The 25,167-nt window shown below is 47.9% G+C and overlaps 1 protein-coding gene across 3 annotated transcripts in view; it reads right to left on the bottom strand.

Moving 5' to 3' along the window:
- The window catches only part of XYLT1 (xylosyltransferase 1), a 343,232-nt gene that overhangs the window by 240,044 nt on the left and 78,021 nt on the right, over positions 1–25,167 (bottom strand). For 2 of the 3 annotated variants that reach the window (XM_043454981.1, XM_043454983.1), the window contains exon 2: positions 5,859–5,897. In XM_043454981.1, the coding sequence (XP_043310916.1) occupies positions 5,859–5,897 (39 nt within the window). Of the gene's footprint in view, positions 1–5,858; positions 5,898–5,981; positions 6,039–25,167 lie in introns of those variants that run through there. The other variant, XM_043454984.1, reaches the window with a different exon arrangement.

Here is a 25,167-nt window from a genome sequence, read left to right as displayed (position 1 = left end):
GTCAAAATGCTTGCTCCAGGCATTAGGCTAACTGGACAGTCCCAGATTTAAGCCACCCTCCCTGGGTTCCAGCTCAGTCCTTGCCCCTCACCCTTGCCTGAGAAAGGTAATTCCTTACTCATCCTGACGTTCTAATGCCACAAAGGCATCGAAGGAGCTCCAAGGAGCTCACACTTGAACTGATTCTAAGGAAAACTAGCACCATTTTTATAGGAACCCAGATGTAACGGGGAAGAATCCACCTGCAATGCGGGAGACCTGGGTTCGATCCCTGGGTTGGGAAGATCCCCTGGAGAAGGGAAATGCTACCCACTCCAGTATTCTGGCCTGGAGAATTCCATGGACTGTATAGTCCATGGGGTCATAAAGAGTTAGACATGACTGAGCAACTTTCACTTCACTTCAGATGTAATATGAAAAACTCCCCAAACAGGATTAGGGTCGCCTCTTTGCCTGGTTAACTCTTCCCACCGTAAGCTCTCAGCTCAAATGTCACCTCCTGAGCTTGAAACTCAGCTCCAGAAAGTGACTTCCCTGAGCACCCTCCCCCTTGTGGTATCCCGTCACTCCCGCTTACAGACACGCTGGTGTTGTTTTTGTTTACTCAATACTCCTTGAAAGTATGGACATATTTACTTGTTCCTAAATTCACTGACACCCTCAGGCAGAATGGGGGCTCCATGAGCAAGACTCCTTCTGTCCTATTCACTGCTGTATCTTTAGCATCAAGGCCTGGCCTCCTCTTGGGCACCGAACTATTTGCTGGGTAACCACCTGGATGAATGGATGAATTTCTCCTGGACTGATTTCCTTCCACCCACTGCTTGTTTTCTTCGGGAGTTTTGTTCACACCCTCAGTGACCCCAGCGCTATCTTTAAATAATGTGAATGTAACTCCCTGCCCTTGTACCTTCTGTTGGCTGACCAAAGAAATTCAAGGACTGGGTAGGTTGTTGAAGGCTGAGCAATCAGGAGATTTCCTCCTGATGCCTTTGATCTTCAGGCCCAGAGAGAAATCTCAGAGTAAATGAAGGCTTGCTCCCCTCTAAGAAGAGCCAACCTCACAGATATATTAGATGCAGACTAATATATCTTCACTCTACTGAAGAGTTCCTTTATTACCACTCCCAGGGGATCTCAGTGTTGGAGCTGAGGCCATGAACTAATTGACAGTGATGATGCTGGGGAGGGGGGTGACAGGAAGGGCAGCAGAGAAGCTAAAATTAAATGATGAGAGACCTTGCCAACAGGAGTGGGTTCAGAAACGATGAACTATCTTGGGGATCAATGAGAAAGAGAGAATCAAATAACGAACATTCATTTCCGACTCCATGGGATCTTCCCAACCCAGGGATTGAACCCATGGCTCCTGCATTGGCAGGCAGATTCTTTACCACTGCGCCACCTGGGAAAAGTTAATAATGAGCATTTAAATTCACCAAAACACTACTGCTGCACAGGAAGATGTTTCATTTTTGTTGTTTTTAAAATAAATTTTCTGTTGGGTCCATTGCTTAAACCCTTTTACTCACAAGCCTAGTGGCAACCTGTCAAAGAATTAGGCATCACAGGAAGCATTATCTCTACTTACTTATACATCTACCCACCTACCATCTATCCATCATTCCTTTACCTACTTACCTAAGTACATCTGCATAAAATTGTACAAAGCACTATCTATCTATACCAACCTTGGGGCACATACATCAAGTTCATCCCTCCAGCTTCTCTGAGCATTGGCAAGTCTTTCTACTGGTTCAGTTCAGTTCAGTCGCTCAGTCGTGCCCAACTCTTTGCGACCCCATGGACTGCAGCACGCCAGGCTTCCCTGTCCATCACCAACTCCTGGAGCTTGCTCAAACTCATGTCCATTGGGTCGGTGATGACATCCAACCATCTCATCCTCTGTCGATGCCAAAGCAATTTTTTTTTTTTACTTTTTGTGGAAAAATAGGAGAGAGGTTGAGAAGATAGATTCCAATGTCATATGGCCCCAAGTCTGACACTCACCAGTGCTAGGTCTTGCGTGTCTTTGGACAAGTTACTTAACCTCTCTGACCCTTAGGGTCCTCATCGGGAAGTTGGATATCATGAAAAGACCCATGGAATAATGGCATTTGAGGATTCAGTGGGGGAAATCAGTTCTTGGCAAATGGTAAAGGTCAGTAAGAGTGGGGGACACACCAGCACTGCTAACCAAATTCAAACTCCTTTCAGACATTCTTTGTGCATCTCTAGAGCACTTGGTTCCCGGGTAACCACCATTTGGAGACCAGAAAGGCATTCACCACTGCAAGTCAGGGAGTCCTCCGTACCCCCCGGGACAGCCTGCCAAGAGAAAACTGACCCCAGGGATTATTCAACTTCCTCATTCATTAATCTGACTGTTAAGCAGAGAAAGTCCTGCTGATGCCAACAGATGCGAAGTTTGGCTGTGCTGACTGCAGAGAGCAGAAGAGGCCTCGGCAGCCAATCGAAGCCTCTGCCCCAACTGGGCACAGCTGCCTGGGAACACTGGGTGGGGGCCGAGGCAGTGAGTACTAGGGAGACAGAGGATGCGTGGAGGGACGGGGCCCCAGCTGGCCCAACGTCCCGATGCAGGCTGAGCCCTGGGCAAGCCACGCCACTGCAGCCTAACGTACGGACACAGCTCACAATGAAATCGCGAAGTCAGGCGCCCCTGCGGCACCTGTTTTCCAGGACGGAGCAGGTGATGCCTTTCTTGGGAGCAAAGGGCACTGGGGCAGGTAGGAGTCGGGGCGAGCAGGGGGCGCTGACCCAGGGCTCAGGGCATATCCTCCACTCACCTCTGCCTGGCTGGCTCTTCCATGCTCGGACACATCTGCCATCTTGCTCAGGCCATATGGGCGATATTTGGGGCACCACGTTCTGCCAGAAAAACCTCTCCTCTGCCCCTCTCGTCTGCCCTGCCTGCAGGCAGCTGAAGAAGATCCCCTCGTGAGTCCCACGATGGGCTGAGGCCCAGCACAGAGTCAAAGCTGGCCACGGGCTTGTGCCAACAGTTACAAAGAACACATTTGCACTTTGGTTAGGTTCCAACGTCTCTTTAACATCAGAAATCAGAACTCGGGGAAAGACAACAGTATCCTATGGCTCCCTAAAGACCGAGCGCCAGATGAGACTGATGGACTATTGTCTGGAGACAAATTGAGTCATTTCCCCAGTGACATGGCACCAGGGCAGAAAGCCAGCCGCGTGCCACAGCCGGCTGTATGCAAACCAGGGCTCAGGTACAGGGCCCATGGACGTAACTGTGGAAGAGCTCACCGTGTAGGTGGAGAATTGTGCGTGGCAACAGTCACGCAGAGCCAGGGCACACAGACTGTTCCTTCCCATGGAGGTTTTGCAGGAACGGTGGGGCAATTTCCATATTGTGAAAGATGCAGCTGGGGCAAGGACAGAACCATCCAGAACCATCTAGAACCATCTAGGCTGCAGCCACTCCATCCCAGATTGACTTTCAGAATTCTGGGTGCAGACTGTGCGCCCGGGGCTTTTCTGAGTCATAAATTTTCTCTCTGGGGAAAGACTGATAGAGAAGGGCCAGCATCTCATAATCCATGGGGTAGACCAGGGAGAGACACATTTCCCAAAGTACAACGCACATAAATCTGAGAGGATGCTGTGATTGAGTTTAAAGGGCACCCAAAGGAGCTTTTTAATTTTATTAATTCAACATTAAAAGTTTTGCAAAAAAATAAAAAACATAACTGGCTCATCAAACTTGTAATTTCACCAATATTATTCCCTGAGATAGCATTTCTCAACCTCAGCCCTACTGACATTTTTCAGGCAAGATAATTTTTCCTGTGGGGGTGTCCTGCGCCTTGTAGGACATTTAGCAGCCTCTCTGGTCGCTACCTACTAGATGCAAGTAATGAATCCCCTCCAAGGTGAAATAACCAAAAATGTCTTCAGACATTGCCAAACATCCTCTGAAGGTCAAAGACACTCCTGATGGGGAATCAGCAGTTTAGGGTAAGTCTACTTCCGAAAATAAAACAAGTTAATGTCAGGGAAAATGTATTGTAGGTGACTTAGGATAAACAAAATATACAACTCACATATGGCAAACGTGGCTGAGGTGACAGCCACATCACCTCCTGACCTGCAGGAGTTTGGGGAAAAGCAGATGAGAGGATGGCCAAACAGGAGCTAAAATTGGGTGTTTATCCCCTTAAAATCCCACCACTGCTCCTTCATGCTGGCTCTGTATTCTGGCCATCCCTGAAGTCCACTGGGCTTCCCTGGCAGCTCAGATGGTGAAGAATCTGCCTGTAATGAGGGAGACTCAGGTTTGATCCCTGAGTTGGGAAGATCCCCTGGAGAAAGGAATGGCTGCCCACTCCAGTAGTCTTGCCTGGGGAATTCCACGGACCGAGGAGCCTGGTGGGCTGCAGTCCATGGGGCCATAAAGAGTCAGACACGACTGAGTGACTAATACTTCTGAAGCCAACTAAGTAAATGGAGGTGGGGAGAGGACAAAAGAGCCCAAAGGAACCCTGAGAATCCACTTTCCTCACAGCTCCTGGCCTTCCATGAAGGAAGGAGGAGTAGGGTGGGCTTGCCTCTCACTCCCCTGGGGAAGACAGGGCAGAGATGCTTGTGATGAGGGTAACGAGTGGGAGGCAGGTGGTCCCTGGAGCTGCAAAAGTCACTGAAGAACCTTGAGAAGTTCAGCTACGCTCGTCTTCCTGTCTCACACTCTGTTAGCCGTGGGGTGCTGGCTGGGGTGCACCCTGTCTTCTCTTTTTAGTATCTGACCAACCCACAGAGCTAAGGAAATGATCAATCCAAAGATACACCTCCTTAGATTCACAGACTTAGAAAATGAACTTGTGGTTGCCAGTGGGAAGGGATAATTAGGGAGTTTGGGATGGACATATCACACTGCTGTATTTACAATGGATAGCCAACAGGGACCTACTGTAGACCACACGGATCTCTGCTCAATGTTATGTGGCAGCCTGGATGGGCGGCAGTTTCGGGGAGAATGGATACATGGATCAGTATGGCTGAGTCCCTTCAGTGTTCACCTGGAACTATCACAGTTTTTGATAATCAGCTATACCCCAGTACAAGATAAGAAGTTTAGAAGAAAAACAAAAACAAAGATACACCTCCTGCAAGCCCCATGAGAAAGGGAAGCATTCCCCTGGTTTAAAAAGCTAACACTCACACGCACTTAGCATGTATTGATGACTTTACAGACACTCTACCCTGCCATCCTCATCACAGCCCTGCAGGGCGGGCACTATTCCTGTGGTAACAACATTCCAGATGGGGAGACGGAGGCTGAGTGGGTCAAGGCCCCTCAGGGCCAGAAGACACAGCTCCAGGGCTCCACCTGAGTCTGCTGGACTCACAGCTGCCCAGGAAAGCAGAAGCATACAATAAGGGCCCTCCTTACAAGACCCACTGGTCACCCGCCCCATCCAGGAGCGCCACTGTGATTCAGATATCCCAGAATAGTCCGATGCACAAGCAGGCACAAGGATGCAACTAACTGCCCAAGGGAGAGAGTTCTCCAAACCCAAGGCAAGAACGAGCAGCCACCTTCCACCGCATGGCTCCTCCCTGCCTCTGCTCTCTGCGTTCACCTCCTTGTGACCACTGGGTGGAGGAAAATTCAGAAAAACAAGTTTGATTCTTCCCATGGTGCTTTCAGAACCTGGGTGCACACACAATGTCTCAACAGGGCAGAGAGACCGCTGTTATGTGTCTGTCCCGTTTTTCTGAGTCCTGGAGCCAAGAGGATGTTGATAAACGCTCCCTGGAGAGGTGGTTCTGGAGCATCAGGGCAGAGAAGGGGACAGAGACCATGGGGAGGTACTCACCTGGGTCTCCAGGATGATCACTGGGCTTGGTTGTGGGTCCTGTGGGGAAAAAAGGAGAAAATGCGTGTGAGTGGTGGGGAAATGCAACTTCTACCCCGGCACCACTTTAAAATAAAGCTGTACCTCTGCAGTGCACAAGCAACCACACAGGGAGGGTGGCCCCATTCTGTCGCCCCCATTCCATGCGACATTCTCCACCTCCTCCCACACCCACATGAGGAAGGAGGTTAAAATCTTTCACTAGGAGGTTGCAGGGACACCCGCAGGAGATCACGCAAGAAGATGAAGTGCAAGTGTAAAGAAAAAACAAACAAAGCCCCCTTGCAGAGCATCTCAAAGTGTGTTCAAATCATCGATGGGAAGGGGAAGATGGGTCCACAAGAGGGTTAGAAATAGACCTGAAAGGATAGAAAGTCCCCATGAGGGGCAAGGCCACCACTGTGTCTGATCTGGGAAAGAATGAGGGAAGGAATGAGACAGAGGGAAAAGAACGAGCTTAATTCCCAGTCTGTGTGGCACATTCCAACCGGGCTGGGGAAGATTCCTTTCAGGAGAGAGAAGGCCAGAGAAAGTCCCATTCATTCACTTGCGACAAAAGCCAATTGACTGGAAATGCTCGGGTCATTAAACGTGAACTCCGGGGTGGGGGCAGGGTGGGTACAGAGGAGGAAGGGACGCCTGGAGAGGAGGTAGTGGTTTTCAGCAAGTGGATTCCAAAGAAAACAGGAAGCTCAGCACATAAAGGCTATTTTTGTCTGGACTGTGTTGGCCCTGCACTTAATCATCTTGGATTCATGATTCTGGGAAAGTAACCTCAAGCTGCCTCTGACTGAGAATGGGCATGATCTTAGAGCCCCGAAGGGCAAACTCAATTGGAAGCTTTGCTTTATCCAAGCAGATTTTCCATCACAGGCTTCCAGAAAGCATGCAAATTCGCCCCAGCCCCCTGGCCTCTGCTGTGAACAAGGAGGAAATGTAGAAATCATGCCTTATGTGTCTTTCTGTGATGGGCTTATTTTACTTAGCACAATGCCTTCAAGGTTCACCCGTGTTGTTACAAATGGCAGGATTTCCTTCTTGTTTGAAGGCTGAATAATATTCCACTGTGTATATACATGGGGTTTCCCAAGTGACTCAGTGGTAAAGAATCTGCCTGCCATTGCAGGAGCCACAGGAGACTCAGGTTTGATCCATCCCTGGGTTGGAAGATCCCCTGGAGGGGTAAATGGCAACCCGTTCCAGTTTTCTTGCCTGGAAAATCCCATGGACAGAGGAGACTGGCAGGCTACAGTCCATGGGGTCACAAAGAGTCGGTCGCTCAGTCAGACACAACTGAGTGACTGAGCACGCAGGCTGTGCATACATATATACAACATATTTTCTTTATTCCCCTGTCAATGGACATACCGGTTGTTTCCATGTTTTGGCTATTAAGAATTCGGCTTCTAGGATCATACAGACCTCATAATTCCACTTTTATGAGGCAACTAAAATAAACTCTCAGAGAAGCAGAGAGTAGAAGGGTGGTTGGCTGGGGCTGGAAGGAGAGGGAAAGGGGGAGATGCTATGTATCGGGTACGAAGTTTCAGTCCCACTAGCCAAATAAGCTCCAGAGATCTGTTGTAGGACCTAGAGCCTAGAGTTAACAACATGGCACTGTACACTGAAAACCTCGGTCAGAGGACAGACCTCATGTTAAGTGTTCTTTCCATAATTAAAAAAAAAAAAGAAAGAAAGTGTAGAGAGACTGAAACATCCAAACCCCACACCATCCTAAGTAACTGTCACTCACTTTCTGGATCACTGCTCCTCTGTGGCATCTTTATAAGGATGCCTAGTTCTGATGAGCGTCAGACACCTGACCCCAGGAACGCTTTGCTTTCTGGTCTGTTCTGACCTTTCCTTCAAGACAAGGGACTCTTCTCTCCCAATTCCAGTTCTAATTCCCAGCATCTCTTCAATGGTGCAGCTCAGAGATTGATGCCAAGAGGACATCTCACTCTCATTTTCACACTCTACCCCAGCACTGAATATTCCTCATACCCAAGAAGATACTGAGGGGCGTTTTTCCCCTTCTCCCCACACTACAGCCTTGGCCCACAAAGAAACTTGGAGAAAGACTTCCCTGGTGGTCCAGCGGTTAAGAATCCACCTGGCGATGCAGGGGGACGAGGGTTCAATCCCTGCTGGGGGAACCAAGACCCACACTAGACAGTCCATATGCAGATGATCCTGCATGACGCAAGGAAGATCCCACGCGCCCCATCTAAGACCCAACACAGCCACACAAATAAATATTAAAACAACAACAACCTTGAAGAAGTCTTGTAAGAACTACTGCAGCCCTCTGTCTTCAAACCCTTACCAGCTCCTTCTCAAGGGGAAAGAGGTAGGACGGGGGAGAACCTTCACTGAACCACTCTTTATTCAAGTGAGGCTCATTATTTTAGCATCCTTCATGGAGCCCCCCAGCCAGCTCCTATATCACTTGTCTGCAGAGAAAGTGAACCTTGGGCTCCCAGTCTCCCAGGGTCAGTTAAGTACACTGCGCAGGGCCCATTCTAGTCCGGGAGGCAAGGCCATGGTCCTGGTCCATGTTGGGCAGCTTGGGTCAGATCCACGCTGTTTAGTGAGAGACAGCATGCAAGTCTGTGCTTCAGCTCAAGTCAGTCTCTTGTGTATCTGTCTGTCCCTTTCTTTATTCCGATCCTAGCATCCAGATTTTGACTGGAAAATAAGAAGCTGCTTCTCAGACATTAGCTTCATTTTTTAAGGCCAGGTCCTTGCAAAGCATTGGATGGGGTGTTGGGTGCATGCCCAGATTAATTAAGCTGTACTTCACAGCCCATTTGGCTGTTGTTTGGGGCTTACGCTTCACTGCTCTGAATCCCACGGGGGAGGCAGGGGAGAGGGGAAAAGGCCATCCTGAACCCCATGAACAACTTCACTGGAAAAGACCTTCCTGGGAAGCCACAGAAAACCTCTGACATCCGTGTTGACAAAACCCAGAGCCTGATCCGTGGGTACAGTGTTGCACCAACTATTTGGTATTCCATGATCAGAGATCCTCTGGGTGCAGGGTCAGAGGATTAATATTCATTAAAAAGCTTCTGGAAAAACAAAAGCAAAAATGCTATCTATTTAGCATGTTAATTACTTAGTCAAGAAAACAGACAAAGTAACTCGCAAACGGCCATGTCATTAACACTTAAGATTCACTGACCAACAGACTCACATTTGTTGTGCACATTTGAGATATGAGGCTCTCGCTACAGAGGCTCAGACCAGAGGATTCAAGGTATGACGGTATCTCTGTGAGGTCTCACTTTCAGTAGCATCCTCCTTAATTGGAAAGGCTAACGAAGTGGAACCGGGTCAATGATGCTGTCTGCCTAATCCATCGCGTCTGTCTAAACTGAGACTCTTTGGTTTACAGTAGAGTAAATTCCTGTCTGTCAGAGGAAAGGCTCCCGGAGACCAACGGGGAATTTGCAACGTGCTCGGATGCTACAGTGGAGAGCTTTTAGAATCTTAATGTGGGGACCAAGAACCAAGGAACCACCTACAGCAAGGAAAGCCCTTTCATATCATCTACTGCAATGACTAAAGTGGGGAAGCCAAGTGGGGAACTGGGTAGACAGAATTAGTGGCCCTCATTTTCACCGCTCCCTTGATCCACACCCTCTGGTCACATGATTGTGCATTTCTTTGCAGAGCAAGCTTCCTCCTCCTCGAACCTGGGCTTGCCCATTAGCAGTTAAGACATCGTGGAAGCTTGAAATGTGTGTGCATGATTGAGCATGACCTCTTGTGCTTTTGCTGTCAGCGCAGGAGAATACATCCCAGGTAGCCTGCTGGTCCAAGGGGGATGAGAAGCACTCGGGGCAGACCTGATCCAGTCTGCAGCTTGAAGCTGAGTCCAGCGTCGATGAGCCAACCCCGAGCCAACCTTCACTCACAGACAGAATATGTACCTGTTGTCTCAAGCCATTGAGTTTCAGGTTGACTTGTTACACAGCACCATTGTGGTAAATATACTCTCCAAGGTAGACCTTGATAGAAATAAAATGTATTGTACAAGCAGCCCAGCCTTGTAAACGAAAAGATACATACTCTCCCTAAGTCTGCAAATACACCCCAGGAACCTGCAATAACTACAGCTGATAGCTATCATTTCCTGAGACCCTACTATGTACCAGGCTCCATTCGAGATGTACATTATACCAAGCAAAGAAACACTCACCATCAGTATCGGGTATGACCTCTGAGTCAGCCTTCAGCCCTCTTCACTACCAGTTCTTCTGAATATGTTTAGGTGCCATTACAACATATTGGGCCTTCCCTGGTGGCTCAGATGGTAAAGAATTCACTTGCAATGCAGAAGACCCAGGTTTGATCCCTGGGTCAGGAAGCTCCCCTGGAAAAGGGAGTGGCTACCCACTCCAGTATTCTTGCCTTGAGAATTCCATGGACAGAGGAGCCTGGTGGCTTACAGTCCAAGGGGTCACAAAGAGTCAGGCATGACTAACTGACTAACATTTTCAGTTTCACAACAACATTAATGGGGATCATCACTCAGAACCTCCTTGCTCTGAGATAAAGACACTTCTCACTCCTTTGGTTTATTCTACACTTTATTCCATAGGCATATTATTTGACCAAGATTCAGAATAGTCATGAATAATAGTAGTAACTTACTAAGTTACTTGTTAAGTATTGGCTAATAATTTAATTTCATACCATGTTTCAGGCAGTGGTTTAACCTGTATACACACATCATTCCATTTACCCCTTGTAACAACTCTATGGTAGGCACTAGCATTATTCCCATCATAGAGACGGGGAAACTCACGACCACAGGGATTGAATAACTTGTCCAAGTGTACACAGATAGTGCTGAAGCCTGGATTCGATCCCAGCGCCCTGTATTCAAGAAACTTGTGCTATTTTAGAGTAGCTCTATCAGAGAATACAGCCCCACCTTACACAAAGTAATCCTGCAACCTAGACAAGGTCTATCGAAAGGAAGAATATAGGAAGTAAAAGGTTATGTACCACCTTAACTACTGGAATCCTTTTTGAGCATCTGTATTTTTTAAAAAGGCAGTGGACACGGTTGATAGAAATTAGCACACATGTCAAGACTAAGAGCAAAATGCAGTCACTGTGCCACAGCAGGAACCATGCAGAGTTAGCCAAACCCGTTCACACATGTTTACTATGCTCCAACTCAGTAGCTAGCATTGCCTGGAGGGCCCCAGGAGGGAGAGAGAACTGAGTTTAAAGGGACCCTGTGCACCCTTCTATCCCAAAGCTAACTGTTTAAATAAGGTGGGAGCCTGATTACAGGTCTTGGAGAAATGAAACTTGTTTGCACCTCAAGAGTCTTGCTTGTAAGACTGGGGAAACCAGGCTCAAGTACTTCTGAGCCCATCAGGGCCAGGGGCCTAATTTTAACAAGCAATTAAGCTTTCATAAAGAATGCAGAGAGGAGAGAAGGAATTTGTTCATTTTCACTCCAGACTTGCATCAAGCATTTCTGGTTTCCTGCTCATGCTGAGCCCCGGGTAAGCCTCAGTGGTTGGATGGGGCGTTCTCCTCCCTGTCTTTGATGACATCATAAGACAGCACTTATTCTTGGGCATTAAGCAAAGACTCTGGGGTACAGGTGACAAGCCTGTGACTCAGCCTTCCTGAGTCAGTTCCCCCCTGAGGCCCATCAACTCAGCAGATAGACAATGGGCCCCTAATAAGACTCAGCACAGACACACCCAGGACGACGTTACAGAAGGCTGGACGGCACTCTCCCAGGGAGTCCTCTGATTCACCATAGGAGGGAGCTTCCACCATCCAGAGACTGGATCTAATCTCACCACTGTCCAACACCAGGCGCCTTGGGAAATGCAATGAGCTCTTTATGGGCTCAAAAACTCAGCACCGCTGCCTGCCGGAGAAACACACTCCCTGGCGAGACCACCCAGTGGAAGCTGAGTGTGGAGGCCAGGCCAGAGACTGAAATGGATGTGGTCACTTGTACTGCAGGCTTGGCACGGGGCAAAGAAAGATCATTTGTGGGGAAAGAATATAGGTTTGGGGTCAGCGCTGGGTTCAGATCATGCACAAGCCCATTTCTAGTCTTGCTCAGGCCGCCATGACAAAGTACCACAGGTTGAGTGGCTTACACAAGAGAAACTTATTCTCTCACAATTCTCGGAGCTACAAGTCCAAGGTCAAGATGCCAGCAGGGTTCTTTTCTTTGGAGGCCTCTCTGCTCACCTTGCAGATGGCTGCCTTCTCACTGTATACTTACATCGTCTTTTACTCCACACAGGAGCCTCTGGGTGTCTCTGTGCACCTAAAGCTCCTCTTCTTATAAAGATACCAGTCAGACTGGACTGTTGTTTTTGTTTAAGTCACTCAATCATGTCCAGCTCTTTTTGTGACCCCATGAACTGTAGCCCACCAGGCTCCTGTGTCCATGAGATTTTCCAGGCAAGAATATTGGAGTGGGTTGCCATTTCCTTCTCCAGGGAATCTTCTTGACCCAGGGATCGAACACACATCTCCTGCATTGGCAGGCAGATTCTCTACCACCGAGCCATCTGGGAAGCCCTCAGACTGGATTAGAATCCCCCCTCCAAAAGCCACATTTCAACTGAATCACTTCTTTAAAGGCTTTGCTCCCAAGAACAGGGGTTGGCGAGTCAGCAGATGACAACCACTTAGACTAGTGACCTCAGCCAAACCTCATAGCATCTGTGAGCTTTACTTTCTCATTTACATGATGTTAACAGGTGAGTCTATATTCTCCTACAGAGCTACTGCAAGACAGTAAAGCATAGAATGTATTGTCTGGCAAACTCTACAAGTGAAAACGAGCACTGATAACAATCACACCAGTTTAACAGGTGTGAACCTGGACCACCTCACACCAACTCAGATACACAGTCACCTCCTGTCTTGAGAACCGGAGAGCACTAATATATCACAGGCTGTCGTGAACATTAACTGAAAACAGATATTTTAAATATTTGGTCTCTGGCTAGAAACTCAAAGATAATTGTCCCTGTTTTCTTCTTCCAGGCTTATGAAGGCTAAGACATAACCCTCCACACCCAACCCTGCTAGATCATAATTCTTCTGGACTGAGAATTATTGTATATAACAGTGCATGCATGCTTAGTGGCTCAGTCTTATCCGAATCTTGTGACCCCATGGACTGTAGCCTGCCAGGCTCCTCTGTCCTTGGGGTTTTTCAGGCAAGATACTGGAGTGGGTTGCCATTTCTTCCTCCAGGGGATCTTCCCAATCCAGGGATCAAACCCACGTCTCCTGTATCTTTTGCATTGCAGGCAGATTCTTTCCCACCGAGCCATCGGAGAAGCCTATTGTATGTACCTAAGTGAACAGCAGTGAAATGGGTAAAGTTACCTACTTCATTTTGAAAGCTTATTTGTGTCAAGCACGTGAACTACTTGTAACCCTGCCAAGGGAAGTCTCAAACTGCCCATTTTACAGATCAGATAACTGACGCTCCAGCAGGACAATTTGCTCAAGAACATAGATTTGAGAAGGGATGGGGCCAGGTCTGGTGCTCAAGTTTGTACACTGCCAGAAACTGGTCCCTTAACCAGTGTTTCCAATAGTGTGAACTTACTGAATCAGGCTCTCTAGGCAAGGATCCAAAGAATCTGCATTTTTATTAGACACTCTTGGGCAAGTCGTAGGCAGACTGAAGCCTGAGAACGCTTGTGTTATATCCTGAATAGTACAAGACTAAAGACATGCAAGGTGAGAAGGACAGCCAGTGAAAAACCAAAAATCTCTATTAGGACTCCAACCTCTGATACCCAGCTAGCCACCAAGTGTCTGACGCATGCTCGAGACGCTGGTGCTCAAGCTACATGCCTCCAGGAAATTTCATGATGGGTGTGTCCTAGCCTCTCCTGGGTACTCTAAGAGAATAACACAGACTGAGTGGATTATAAACAGCAGAAATTTATTTCTCACAGTTCTGGAGTCTAAGAGTCCAAGGTCAAGGTGCTGGCAGACTCGGTGTCTGGCAAGAGCTTCCTGCTTCATAGATCGCTGTCTTTTTGCTGTGACCTCACATGGCAGACGATTCAAGGGAGTTTTGCAGGGTCTCTTTTATAAGGGCACTAATCTCATTCATGGGGGCTCCTCCCTCATGACCTAATCACCTCCCAAAGGCCCCACCTCCTAACACCATCCCACGGGGTGTTAGAATGTCAACACGCGAATTTTTAGAGGGACACATATATTCCGTCTGGGCTTCCCTGGTGGCTCAGGGGTAAAGAATCTGCCTGCGATGCAGGAGACTCAGGCTCAGTCCCGGAGTTGGGAAGATCACCCGAAGAAGGAAATGGCACCCCACCCCTGTGTTCTTGCCTGGAGAATTCCACGGACAGAGGAGCCTGGCGGGCAACAGTCCATGGGGTCATAACGAGTCAGACATGACGCAGCGACTATAACCATCCCCATACATTCAGTATACAGCAAGGTGCGGGGTGGTTTCTGCCCCTTCTTTTCTCCCCATGTAAATGGTGAAGGCATCCCTCTTGCCCCAGAAACCCCACCACCACTCCCCTCCCTTCAGCATTCCCCCCAGGGGGGCGTGTGACCCCTTCTCAATTCTTTCTCGAGGCCTGGTCAGGTGCTCACACAATGGCGCTTTCTGTGGGATTCCACGGCGTGCTTATCTTACACGGCAGGGGCTCCCGAGATGAAGGCGGGACACGTGCGGGCCAGCGGCCCCGGGCGACGAGGGCAGCATGCCAAGGACACAGAACGCCCTTGTTCTCCGCGAAAGGCTGCCCTGGGAACGTGAGCGCAGGCCAGCACCACACAGACTCACCTTGTTGGAAAATGCAAAGTCACCTTCAAAGAGGACTCAGGGCAGAAAGCAGAAACCCCGTGGAGAGGGCAAGGGGCCTCTCCTGGCATCAGAGAGATGGTGACAGACGTGACTGGGCCCTGAAAACGGGGTGGAATTTCCTTGCTGTCTGCCTCTTTTTGGTCTTGAAAGTTCTAAAAGTTCAGAGACCTTTTAGATCTTCTTTTGCATTCCCTCCACATATTTAAGTCCAGACCTCAGAAAGGAGCAACAGAATCTCAAAGAACTGCAAACGGAAGCTCGAAGCCCTTGGATCAGTAGTTGACCATCCCCAGCCTGGGAAGAGAGGAGAAGCCACAGATGCATGGAAACCTGGCAATGGCTTGAGTGTTTCTCAGCTCCGTGTGTGTATCTTTGAGCGCAAACAGTCACGAAAAATCTAAACCGTTATACAGAACACTTTGTGCTGTGTGGGCCTCCAGAGGTTTTGTAAAATCCTTTGCAAAGCGCACAGAACTACAATTCTCAGAACTACGTTTTGAATTACACCTGCCTGAGGCCCTGGATGCGCATTTCTGCCAGAAAGTACAGCTTCTAGCGGTATGGCTGCTGCCTGGTTACTTCGGGCAACTGTCACCTCCCCTTATTCATGCAGTGATCCTGGGTCACGTGGCTGATCAATACTGATGATAATCAGAAAAGTAGCCAACACTGGGCTCACAGTGAAGCAAGACATTATAATAAGTGGGCTGTAAGAACTCTCATTAAAAACTCACAACAGCTCAGATTATTCATAGGTATTATTAGTATTTTTTTTCATAGGTATTATTAGTATTTTTTTTTCATAGGTATTATTAGTATTTTTTTTCCATAGGTATTATTAGTATTAACAGCCCCATTTTACAGATGGTACAACTGAGGCTCAAAGGCATTCATTACTAAATAACAGAGACAAGGTTTGGATGAGGACAGCCCAACTCCTGAGAGCTTCCATGGTGAGTCAGATGTAAAGAATCTGCCTACAATGCAAGAGACCCAGGTTCAATACCTGGATCAGGAAGATCCCTTGGAGGAGGGCAAGGCAACCATTCCAGTATTCTTGCAGGGAGAACTACATGGACAGAGGAGCCTGGAAGCTACAGCCCATAGCATCACAAAGAGTCAAACACAACTAACTAACACACACACACACACACACACACACACACACACACACAGTCCAAGCCCTGAGGCTGCACTTTTGACCACTAAACTATGCTGTTTCCCAGGGGTATGACCACACTGTAAATCAGAACCACTTAACCGCAGCTCATGGTTCTGTGAGTTGTTGGCACCAGGAAGCCTTATGGAGCAGAGAACTGGATCACATGGTATTAGGAAATACCAGATAGTCCCATTTGGTTGCTATGGATCTTTGGGTAATTACTTAACTTATAATAATATTAATAACAACAGCAAGAGTAATAATAATAACTATCTCAGTGGTTACTGTAAAGACTGACAGAGATGGAATATCAGTCCTGGTGGCGAGTAGGCAAGCCACAACTGTTAGTTCCTCTTGGAGGACAATTACTGTCACTTCATGGTATGTGTTTTTCACAGCTCAAAGGCATTTCAGACCAGAAACAAGGCATGCCTGCTGCATACCAAGGAAAAACTAAGCAACCTCCACCCAACACAGCCAGACAAGATGCGCTGGTAGACCATCTGGGCTCACAGTCCTTCTGAAGTTGGCCACCCGACTCTGCTGGGACACAAGTCTTCCTAAGCTCAGAATACAAGCCGCATCTCCAGCTCAGCCCAATAATTAACTTTTCCCAGGCACAGGCCAGGCGACACCTACCAATTTGACACCCATCTGCTGTGGTCACCAAGATGGCAGGTGGCCCAAGTGGAAACAATGCTGCCAAGCGTCCTGGAGACACTGTCCAGAGATCCACACACACACAGCGTTCTGTTCTACAGCTTCTGGGACTGCGAAGTAGGTTTTCTGTTCCACAAGGATCTAGTTTAAAGATTTGAGCCCAAGAACCCAAAACTGTGAATACCGGAAAGACACTAAAGAGATATAGGGTAGGTGAGCAGCAGCTTCCCTATGGGATGTCCAAAGTAGATATCACCTGGCAATTACCTGGTCCCAAATTCTCAGCACGGCTTGTGAACAGACACTATTGGTACATTCCTATTTTCCAGTGAGATGAAATGCAATTCCTGCCCTGACCTAGATCAAACCCATCATTTTCTGTTATGGCAGATCCCTGGGTCGGCAAGATACCCTGGAGAAGGATATGGGAACTCACCCCAGGCATTCTTGCCTGGAGAATTCTATGGACAGAGGAGCCTGGCAGGCTACAAAGACCCCAAAAATGGGGTAGCAAAGAGTTGGACACGACTTACTGATTAAACAGCAATAGCAGCATATGCGATCCAGAATGGAAAGTAATTTCCTAAGGGCATACACCGGTTAGAGCAAAACCCAGCCTAGAATCCAAGTTTCTTGATACAAAATCCTGGGCTCATCCTTTTTTGCCAACATCAGTGTCTATGTGAGTCCTTCCCACGCTCCTTTTCTTCATTTCCTCTTTTTCGGATCCTCACCAGAGCCTCTAACCAGGACAACTTTTGTCCAAAAGACAGCATATCCCAGCTCTGGAGAAACTGTGATTCAGCAGTGCTTCAAGTCTGGAATGTCTCCAAGAGGCCACACACAGAACTGCTGATTCAAGCCATGGGGGAATTGGATCCCAGGATGCGGGCACATGGCTAGGGAGTGGAGAGTTTTACAGCGGATGCAGGAGGCGTATCCCCAGCTCCTGGCTGTGCCTTGGAACAGGGGAGCCTCCCTCCTAGGCTAGAAGAGAGATGGTTGGCAAGTGGGTCTGCAGGAGACAGGTGGGCAGAGGCCTCATACAAAGAGAGTCAGAGTCATTGTCATGAAGTTTCCAAGGGCTGGGTCCCGGGGAGACTCAGTGCCCCTTCCTGCCTTCCTGGCCTTCTCCTGTATGTCTTCATGCTAATGAGGGTGATGAGGAGGAAGGTGACTGAGCCAATGGACAATGGCCATTATGACAGCTTTCATTTAAGTCCTTATGAAATACTCTGTTCATTTCCGTACATTTCAGTAAATGCTCATTCCATCCTCTTGGGGCAGCTACTACAAGATGGCCATAAAGTCTGGAAACACAGATGATTTTATTATTTGCTCTTCTCACTGGGCAATGCTCTTGATGACATTATTTATATATTCGCCTATTTCCAGACCATGGATTTCCTACAGGATTTCTAATTTATAGAAGAGCAAACAGAATCTCAGAAAGACTTGCCCAAAAAGCAGAGCCAGGCTCATTTAACCTTCATATCTCTTAAGAAGTTTTAAAAAACTCACCAAAGTGTGCGGAGGTGGTATGTTTTGACCTACATAGTGCACAATACTTTTTTTTTTTTTTTAAAGCCAGTTGCCAACATTTAAAAAGTGGGTGATTTCACCATACCCAGATGTCTGGCTTTTCTTAAATGTCAGAAGATCTGGCCAAATGGGGATGTGGGCTGGCATGGCTGCAGCTGGAGCTGAGTAGCTGCCACCCCCTTAAGATGGGCACGCTCTTGGCCACAGCCCCCACCCCACCTGCAGGGCTGGGGAGTTTGTGACCTCCCATCTCTTTTGAAAAACATTTATTTATTTATTAGGCTGCATCGTTGCCGCATGGGGGATCTTCCTTGTGTCATGCGTGATCTCTTGTTGAGACATTCAGATTCTCCAGTTGTGGCTCAGAAGTGGAGGTGCACAGGCTTAGTTGCCCTATGGCATGTGGAGTCTTAGTTCCCTGACTAGAGATTGAACCCGCGTCTCCTGCATTGCAAGGCGGATGCTTAACCACTGGACCACCAAGGAAGTCCCCAGGATCTCCCATCTCTCAACGACCATACTTTACTGCTCCTTATAAGGGACAGTACCATTTTACCCACCAGATGATTTATTCAATCAACACGATCCCACGGTCAGCCCTGGTCCCCAAGGAAGAAAAGTTCAGGATGCTGGGACTTGAGGGAAGAAAAAGAAAAGCTCTAATAAAGCACGGGGAAGGGGAGCACTGCAGTTCTCTCAATGATAAGCCTCTACCTGGGGCTCCATCGTCCTGACTTTTCGGGGGGCGGGGCGGGTGGTGGCGCTGGGCATCAGGCAGGGGGTGCCCGGTGGGAAGGCTTCGGTGCAGAGCGTGGCACAGGAAGAGGTTGTTAGCGCCCACTGTTTTCTTGCTTCCTGCACGTCCACCGCGTGCAGCTGCCTGTGAACTGGCTGTTTGTTCCCAGCTCTCCCGGAAGGAAGCGCTCTCATCACCCACGACGACAGAGTTGGCCCAAGGAGCCGAGAACATGTGTGGGGGCTGCGAGTCCAACTCTCCTTCTGTACAGGGCAGTCCCAAAGCTGCTGAGACAGGAAAAGGGGGAAGAAAGCGCAGCCCGGGAGAAAGCATCGTGCAGGGCTCGCGGACAAAGCCCCAGCTGGGGAAAAGGGAGGAGGAGGAGGCCAGAGGAAGGGGGTCCTGCCGGGCCCACCGAGTCTGTACAATGAGCTCCTTTCACCAGTGAATAGAGTTCTCTCCTCGACTCGGTCTCAATGGCTTTGTTTCTGAAACAACCCATTCTCCACCCAGAAAGCCAAACTCGCCAGACCCTGTGCCAAGGTCAGGCAAGAGCCTGAGATCCTCAAGCAAGCTGATAATCAGCCCCCAGGAGACGACCACGGTGCCCAGGGCGGCTCAGCTGACCCAGGTCTACAATGATCCCCTTTGATTTCTAGGCTTTCCTGCCCGGGGCGGGGAGGGGGCGGGGGCAGGGGACCCAGACTCACACGCGTGACATGTTTGGCATAACTGTAGGATCTATTCAGGATAGTAAGTGTTCTTTTCCCACGAACTTCATTGAGACATCTGTGCAAACGGAGGGGGCGGGAGAGGGCAGGATGAGAAAGGATGAGCCCAGAGAAGCAGGATGCAAGTTCAAGTCTGTCATCTCAAATTGACCAAATCCAGGAGGCGGTAGAGCTCATCGCTGACCACCCAGCAGCAGCCTCTGTTTTACAGGCTCCTTGAGAACAGCCTCTTGTGGAGAGTTTATTGCCCACAGAGCAAACAGCAAAGTGGGGCCTACAGGCAGTAATCAGCTCAGATGGGTTTTGTTCAGCCCGTGCCATGTTTTCAAAAGAAAAATGCTACATGCGAGGCCAACACACAGTTCAGGAGGTTTCATGCAAAACTACAAAGCTCTGGCATTTCTTGGAAAATGAGGAGACCTGGAAACAGGCATTCATCAACTTCATAAGGCCCTGATTGCCGATCTGGGAAAAGGCTGTCTCTCTTAGATGGGGCACGTGCCCACCCTCCAGCTAAGGGCACACGCCTGACCCCCTCACTAAGGCCGCCATGTAGGTTACCATGGGCACTGGGGTTTGTAGCCTCCTGTATATCAAGTCCCAAAGCTCTCAGCAGAGGCCCTGGGATGGGGGAGAAGGCTGGGATATGGGCCATACATTGACTTGTTGTAGGGCAAACTTGGCTATAAAATTCAATTGGCTGCAAAATCCAAAACTGGACTCAAGAAATGTATATGAACACACACCCAGGAACACGTGGTCAGGAGCAGAGTCCACGAGTTTGAGTTCTCTGCTCTCCTCCCTCCCTGCTATTTGAACAGCTCCTTTAGCTACTGGTCCCATTTTCCAAGATGATCTTCTTTGTGCTCATTTTTACCAAAGTTCTGGGCCTGCCACACAGACAGCCCTGGGCAAATTCTTGTTGAACCAAAATCAACCAAAGCTCAAGGGATGTTGGGATGGACCCTAAGAGACGCATGCTCAGAACCCAGCCCACTTAATAGTTGCAGGATGTTTTCCCAACCACAAAATCAAGACAAGTCCTTTGGGAATGAAAGACTGAGCAGAAGTAGATGAGCTCAACCTACTGGTTGGCTGATGTCTGAGAAGAGGAAGCAGAGAGGGTCAACTTTATAGGCGATGCCCAACTTTATAGGTGACGCAGCATATTTGAGATTTACGCTCTGCAGCATGAGGTCTGTTGGGAAGACATGCCATGCTGACATCGTAAAATGAAAGTAAGTCGCCAATGTATCCAAGGACCAAAAACTCATGAGAGTAGCCTTCAGAGTCCAGGCAGGTGCAGTATAGTCGCTTGCAGCTCTTCTAGGCCTAAAAAGGCAGACAGGTTTACTGCCTCGGCTTCTGTTGTATGCAGCTGAGACCATTTTCCAGCTTTGTATATGAGTGTGTGTGTGGGCATGTATGTGTGTGTGCACATATGCGAACATTTGAGAACATTCACATGCACATATATGTGGTATTTCCTGTCTAAAGTCTTGCTAAAAAGCTGCAATGGGATCTGTAGATTTCGTTTGCCTTGCATCCCTCATTTTGGGCAATTTCCCTGAGTTACCCCACTCCTGGTTCTAATTTCAAATGGACACTGGGGGCAGGGAAGCAGCAACAGGAGAGATTCCACTGAGAAGACTTTTATTTCGGAACTGTGACATGAACGAGAAAGAAGAAAGGCATGCAGAATTTCATTTCTGCACTTTGCATTTAGTTGTAATTATTCATGCAAGAGCATCTTTAAACACCAAATGGGGGAAATATTACAGTTGTTCTGATTTCACACGCTAACTGTGTTTACATGCTAACAGCATTTCTCAGGGACAATTATCTTATTACTAGTGCACTAATCTTTTCAATCTTTTCAACACAGTTTACAGCTGCCGACTTCAAAAATTAAGGCTAATTAAGACCCTGCTTTCAGCAGGTAGGGTAAACTACTCACACATTTTAACTGATTCAAAGAAAATCAGTTTCAGGAGAGGGCATGGGGGGTGGGCTGGGCAGAGCATCAAAGGTACAGAGAAGAAATTATATAGCTTCCATTGATTTGAGGAGTAACGTTCTCCCGATGCTAATATTCCAGAATCCACTAGACAAGTTCCATCAATGGAAAGGCTTGGATATCAGGACCAAGGACAGCTGGTCTGTCCCATGCAAGGAGCAAGTGGGTATTTTGCATTCAATTATCTACTTCCAATCATCATATCCTTCCGCGTGCTTCAGCAGAGAACACAGACTCTTACGTCAGATGACCTCTGCCCAGATGCTGGGTCCGTCAATCACTCTGTTCCACCTTGAACAAGTTACTCACTTTCTTGGTTCCTCAGTTTCCTCATATGTGAAATAGGGATATTAATAACGCCTACCTCTCAGGCCCCTTGTCAGAAGTAATTGAATCAACACCTGTAAAGCACTCAATTTTAAATGGATAACCAATAAGGATCTACTGTATAGCACAAGGAACTCTGCTCAATGTTATGTAGCAGCCTGGATGGGGGAGCCCTTGTTTGGGGGAAAATGGATACATGTATCTGTATGGCTGAGTCCCTTGCTGTTCCTCTGAAACGATCACAACATTGTTAACTGGCTATACCCAAAACAAAATAAACAGTTTTGAAAAATTTTGTAAAGCACATTGATGATGCCTGGTTCATAATAATCATCCAATAACTATTTCTTTTACAAAGCGCGGGTTCTATCATAAAGCTGTAACACACTTAAACATCTGTTTTCTAACGCCTGCTTGACCTCATGCATACTCACCGCATTACGAGCCATTTCAGAACTGCTAATATGTAATCGCAGCTATATTTATTGTGTCTGTTAGCAATACCTTCTCCAATTACTTGCTCTGCTATCTCGTTAGCTGCCATATAAAACCAGCACCTTGGATCATCCATCATTACTTTTTGTTTTGTTCTAAATCACAGAGAAGGCCCGTCGCGTGGAGCCTGGATTTACGGTCTGGCTCCTGGAGCCCAAGCGCAGCCCAGGCATTCCCGGCTGTGGCATCTGAGGAGCCGTTAATGAGTTTCTCACGGTACCTGGACCACTAAGTGTCACCAAGCACCTGCCCTGGGCCTGGGCTCACTTGTCCAATGAATCTTTCTGAATTCACACTAACCCTGTGAGTAGGTAACACTGAGAAGGTTGCCCCAACCCCATTTACAGATGAGGAGACTGAGGCTTTAAACAACTCTTCTATGATGACACAGCTTGCCGATAAAACAAAGCCATCATGTGGTACAAACAATTAACATTCTCTCCTATCAACATGTTCTTAAGTCGCATTTCCCAAGACAGTTGCTGCGACTAGTAGTATTACTAACGGTAACATCAACCACCAGCCAACACACACAAGGTGCCAGGCATTATTCTAAGCCAGTTTATGTATTAACTCACTCAATCCTCACAGCTACCCTATAAGGGTGGGGCTGGTACTAGCCCCCATTTTGTAGATGAGGGAACTGGGCTCAGAGAAGCCACACAACATGACCAAAGTCACGCAGCTGCAAAGTGCTGGAGTCAGAATTAGACCAAATCCAGGAGACCTGGCTCCCGACCCCCTGTTCTTGGGCACTCTGCTCTATAGTTTCTCAAGCATGCATGCATGCTGTCTTGGCAGTCGTGCCTGACTCCATGCAACTCTACGGACTGTAGCCCACCAGGCGCCCCTGGCCCTGGGATTCTCCAAGCAAGAATACTGGAGCGGGTTGCCATGCCCTTCTCCAGGGGACCTTCTCAACACAAGGATAGAATCCACGCCTCTCACATCTCCTGCAGTGGCAGTCAGGTTCTTTACCACTAGAGCCACCTGGGAAACCCCCATAGCTTCTCATTACGGTTGTAAAATTCAATAACTGTCACCTTGTCGATAAACACATAAAGAGACAGAGTAGGGATTGACTGAGTCAATTATCATATATCAGACAACTGATGACCACACTGGTGGTTTAGTTAAGTTTGTGATAAGTGCTGCCAAAGAAGATGACGTAGGAAGGCCACGAAACAGAGGAACATCAACCAGGGTGGGGGACAGGAAGATTCTTTTAGGAAGTGAAACTTAAACTGGGCTTCAGAGAAAGAGCAGCTTGTCTCAGATGGGAGAAAGGATAAGCATTTTAGGCAGAGGGAATAGCATTAACGAAGGCTCTGAGGTAGGAAAGAACACATGCTTTTTTCCTTTTGAACTTTTTATTTTGTATTGCAGTACAGTTGATTAACAATGTTGTGATAGTTTCAGATGAACAGCAAAGAGACTCTGCCATAAATATGCATGTATCCATTCTCCCCCAAACTCCCCTCCCATCCTGGCTGCCACATAACATTGGGCAGAGTCCCATACACTGTACAATACATCCTTGTTAGTTAGCCATTTTAAATACAGCAGTGTGTACGTGTCCATCCCAAAGTCCCTAACTATCCCTTTCCCCTGGCAACCTAAGTTCATTCTGTAACTCTGAGAACACATAACTTTTAAGAAACAGAGAAAGGAGGTCTGAGCTTACAATGGCGGTGGATGAGTGGCAGGCAACAAGGTAAGAAGGTTGGTGAAGGGCCTGGGTGGTGGAGTTTCCTAGGAAGGGGTTTGGGTCTCATGAACCACTGACAAGGTTAGTGTGGAGTGACGTGTGTCTTCGTTAGAAACCTGCTTTCCGTGCTACCCTCCAGATCATATCTACTTGGCTTTCCATATTGGAAACCATATTGGAACCACAGGTACTTCTGAAAGCCAGCTCAGTGACCCAATACGCTTAAGATTCAAGATGAGTTTCAAGTCATTTCTATTTCCCATTTTTAGCGATCATAACGCAGCCCACAGTTTAAGCCACAGGTGGCTAGGACCTACTAACTTTGCAAGTTAATCAATTCTCATTATTGCTACAGACAATGAAAAAAGTGGTGTCACTCTGTCACGGTATACAGAGTATCTTCCTTCTGTCTACAACAAAGAAAGACAAATGAAATCGATCTAGGTTATACAAATGTCAATTTGCAACTCGGAGTTCTGTGGCTTAGGAAAATGCCAGAGGCATTTACAGGTTAAAAGAAATGAATAGCAAAAACATCCCCCCAACACACACACAAAACCAAGCTGTACATACTAATTCCTGGGGCTTCCTTGGTGGCTCAGACAGTAAAGAATCTGCCTGCCAGGTGGGAGACCTGGGTTCGATCCCTGGGTTGGGAAGACCCTCTGGAGAAGGGAACGGCTACCCACTCCAGGATTCTTGCCTGGAGAATTCCATGGACAGAGGAGCCTGGTGGGCTATACAGTCCATGGGGTCGCAAAGAATCAGACACGACTGAACAACTTTCACTTTTCTCTTTCCTAACATCTGCTATGTGCCCTGTGCTCTGGTTCATTTCAACCTTGTAACTAACGTGGTCACCATCCCAGTTTACCTGGGTGTTCAATACTCAAATCATGAAAGTCTCAAACTAGGATGAATCGGTCGCTCAATCCGCAATAACCACAGGCATTAATATAAGGAAAACACAGGCTCAGAGAGGTAAAGACAGTTACTAACATCACACAGCAGGTAATGAGTGGGGCCAAGGCTTAA

Source organism: Cervus canadensis, chromosome 32 (assembly GCF_019320065.1).
Source record: "Cervus canadensis isolate Bull #8, Minnesota chromosome 32, ASM1932006v1, whole genome shotgun sequence".
Classification (NCBI taxonomy): Eukaryota; Metazoa; Chordata; class Mammalia; order Artiodactyla; family Cervidae; genus Cervus; species Cervus canadensis.
This window is presented reverse-complemented; position numbering and strand designations above follow the sequence as displayed.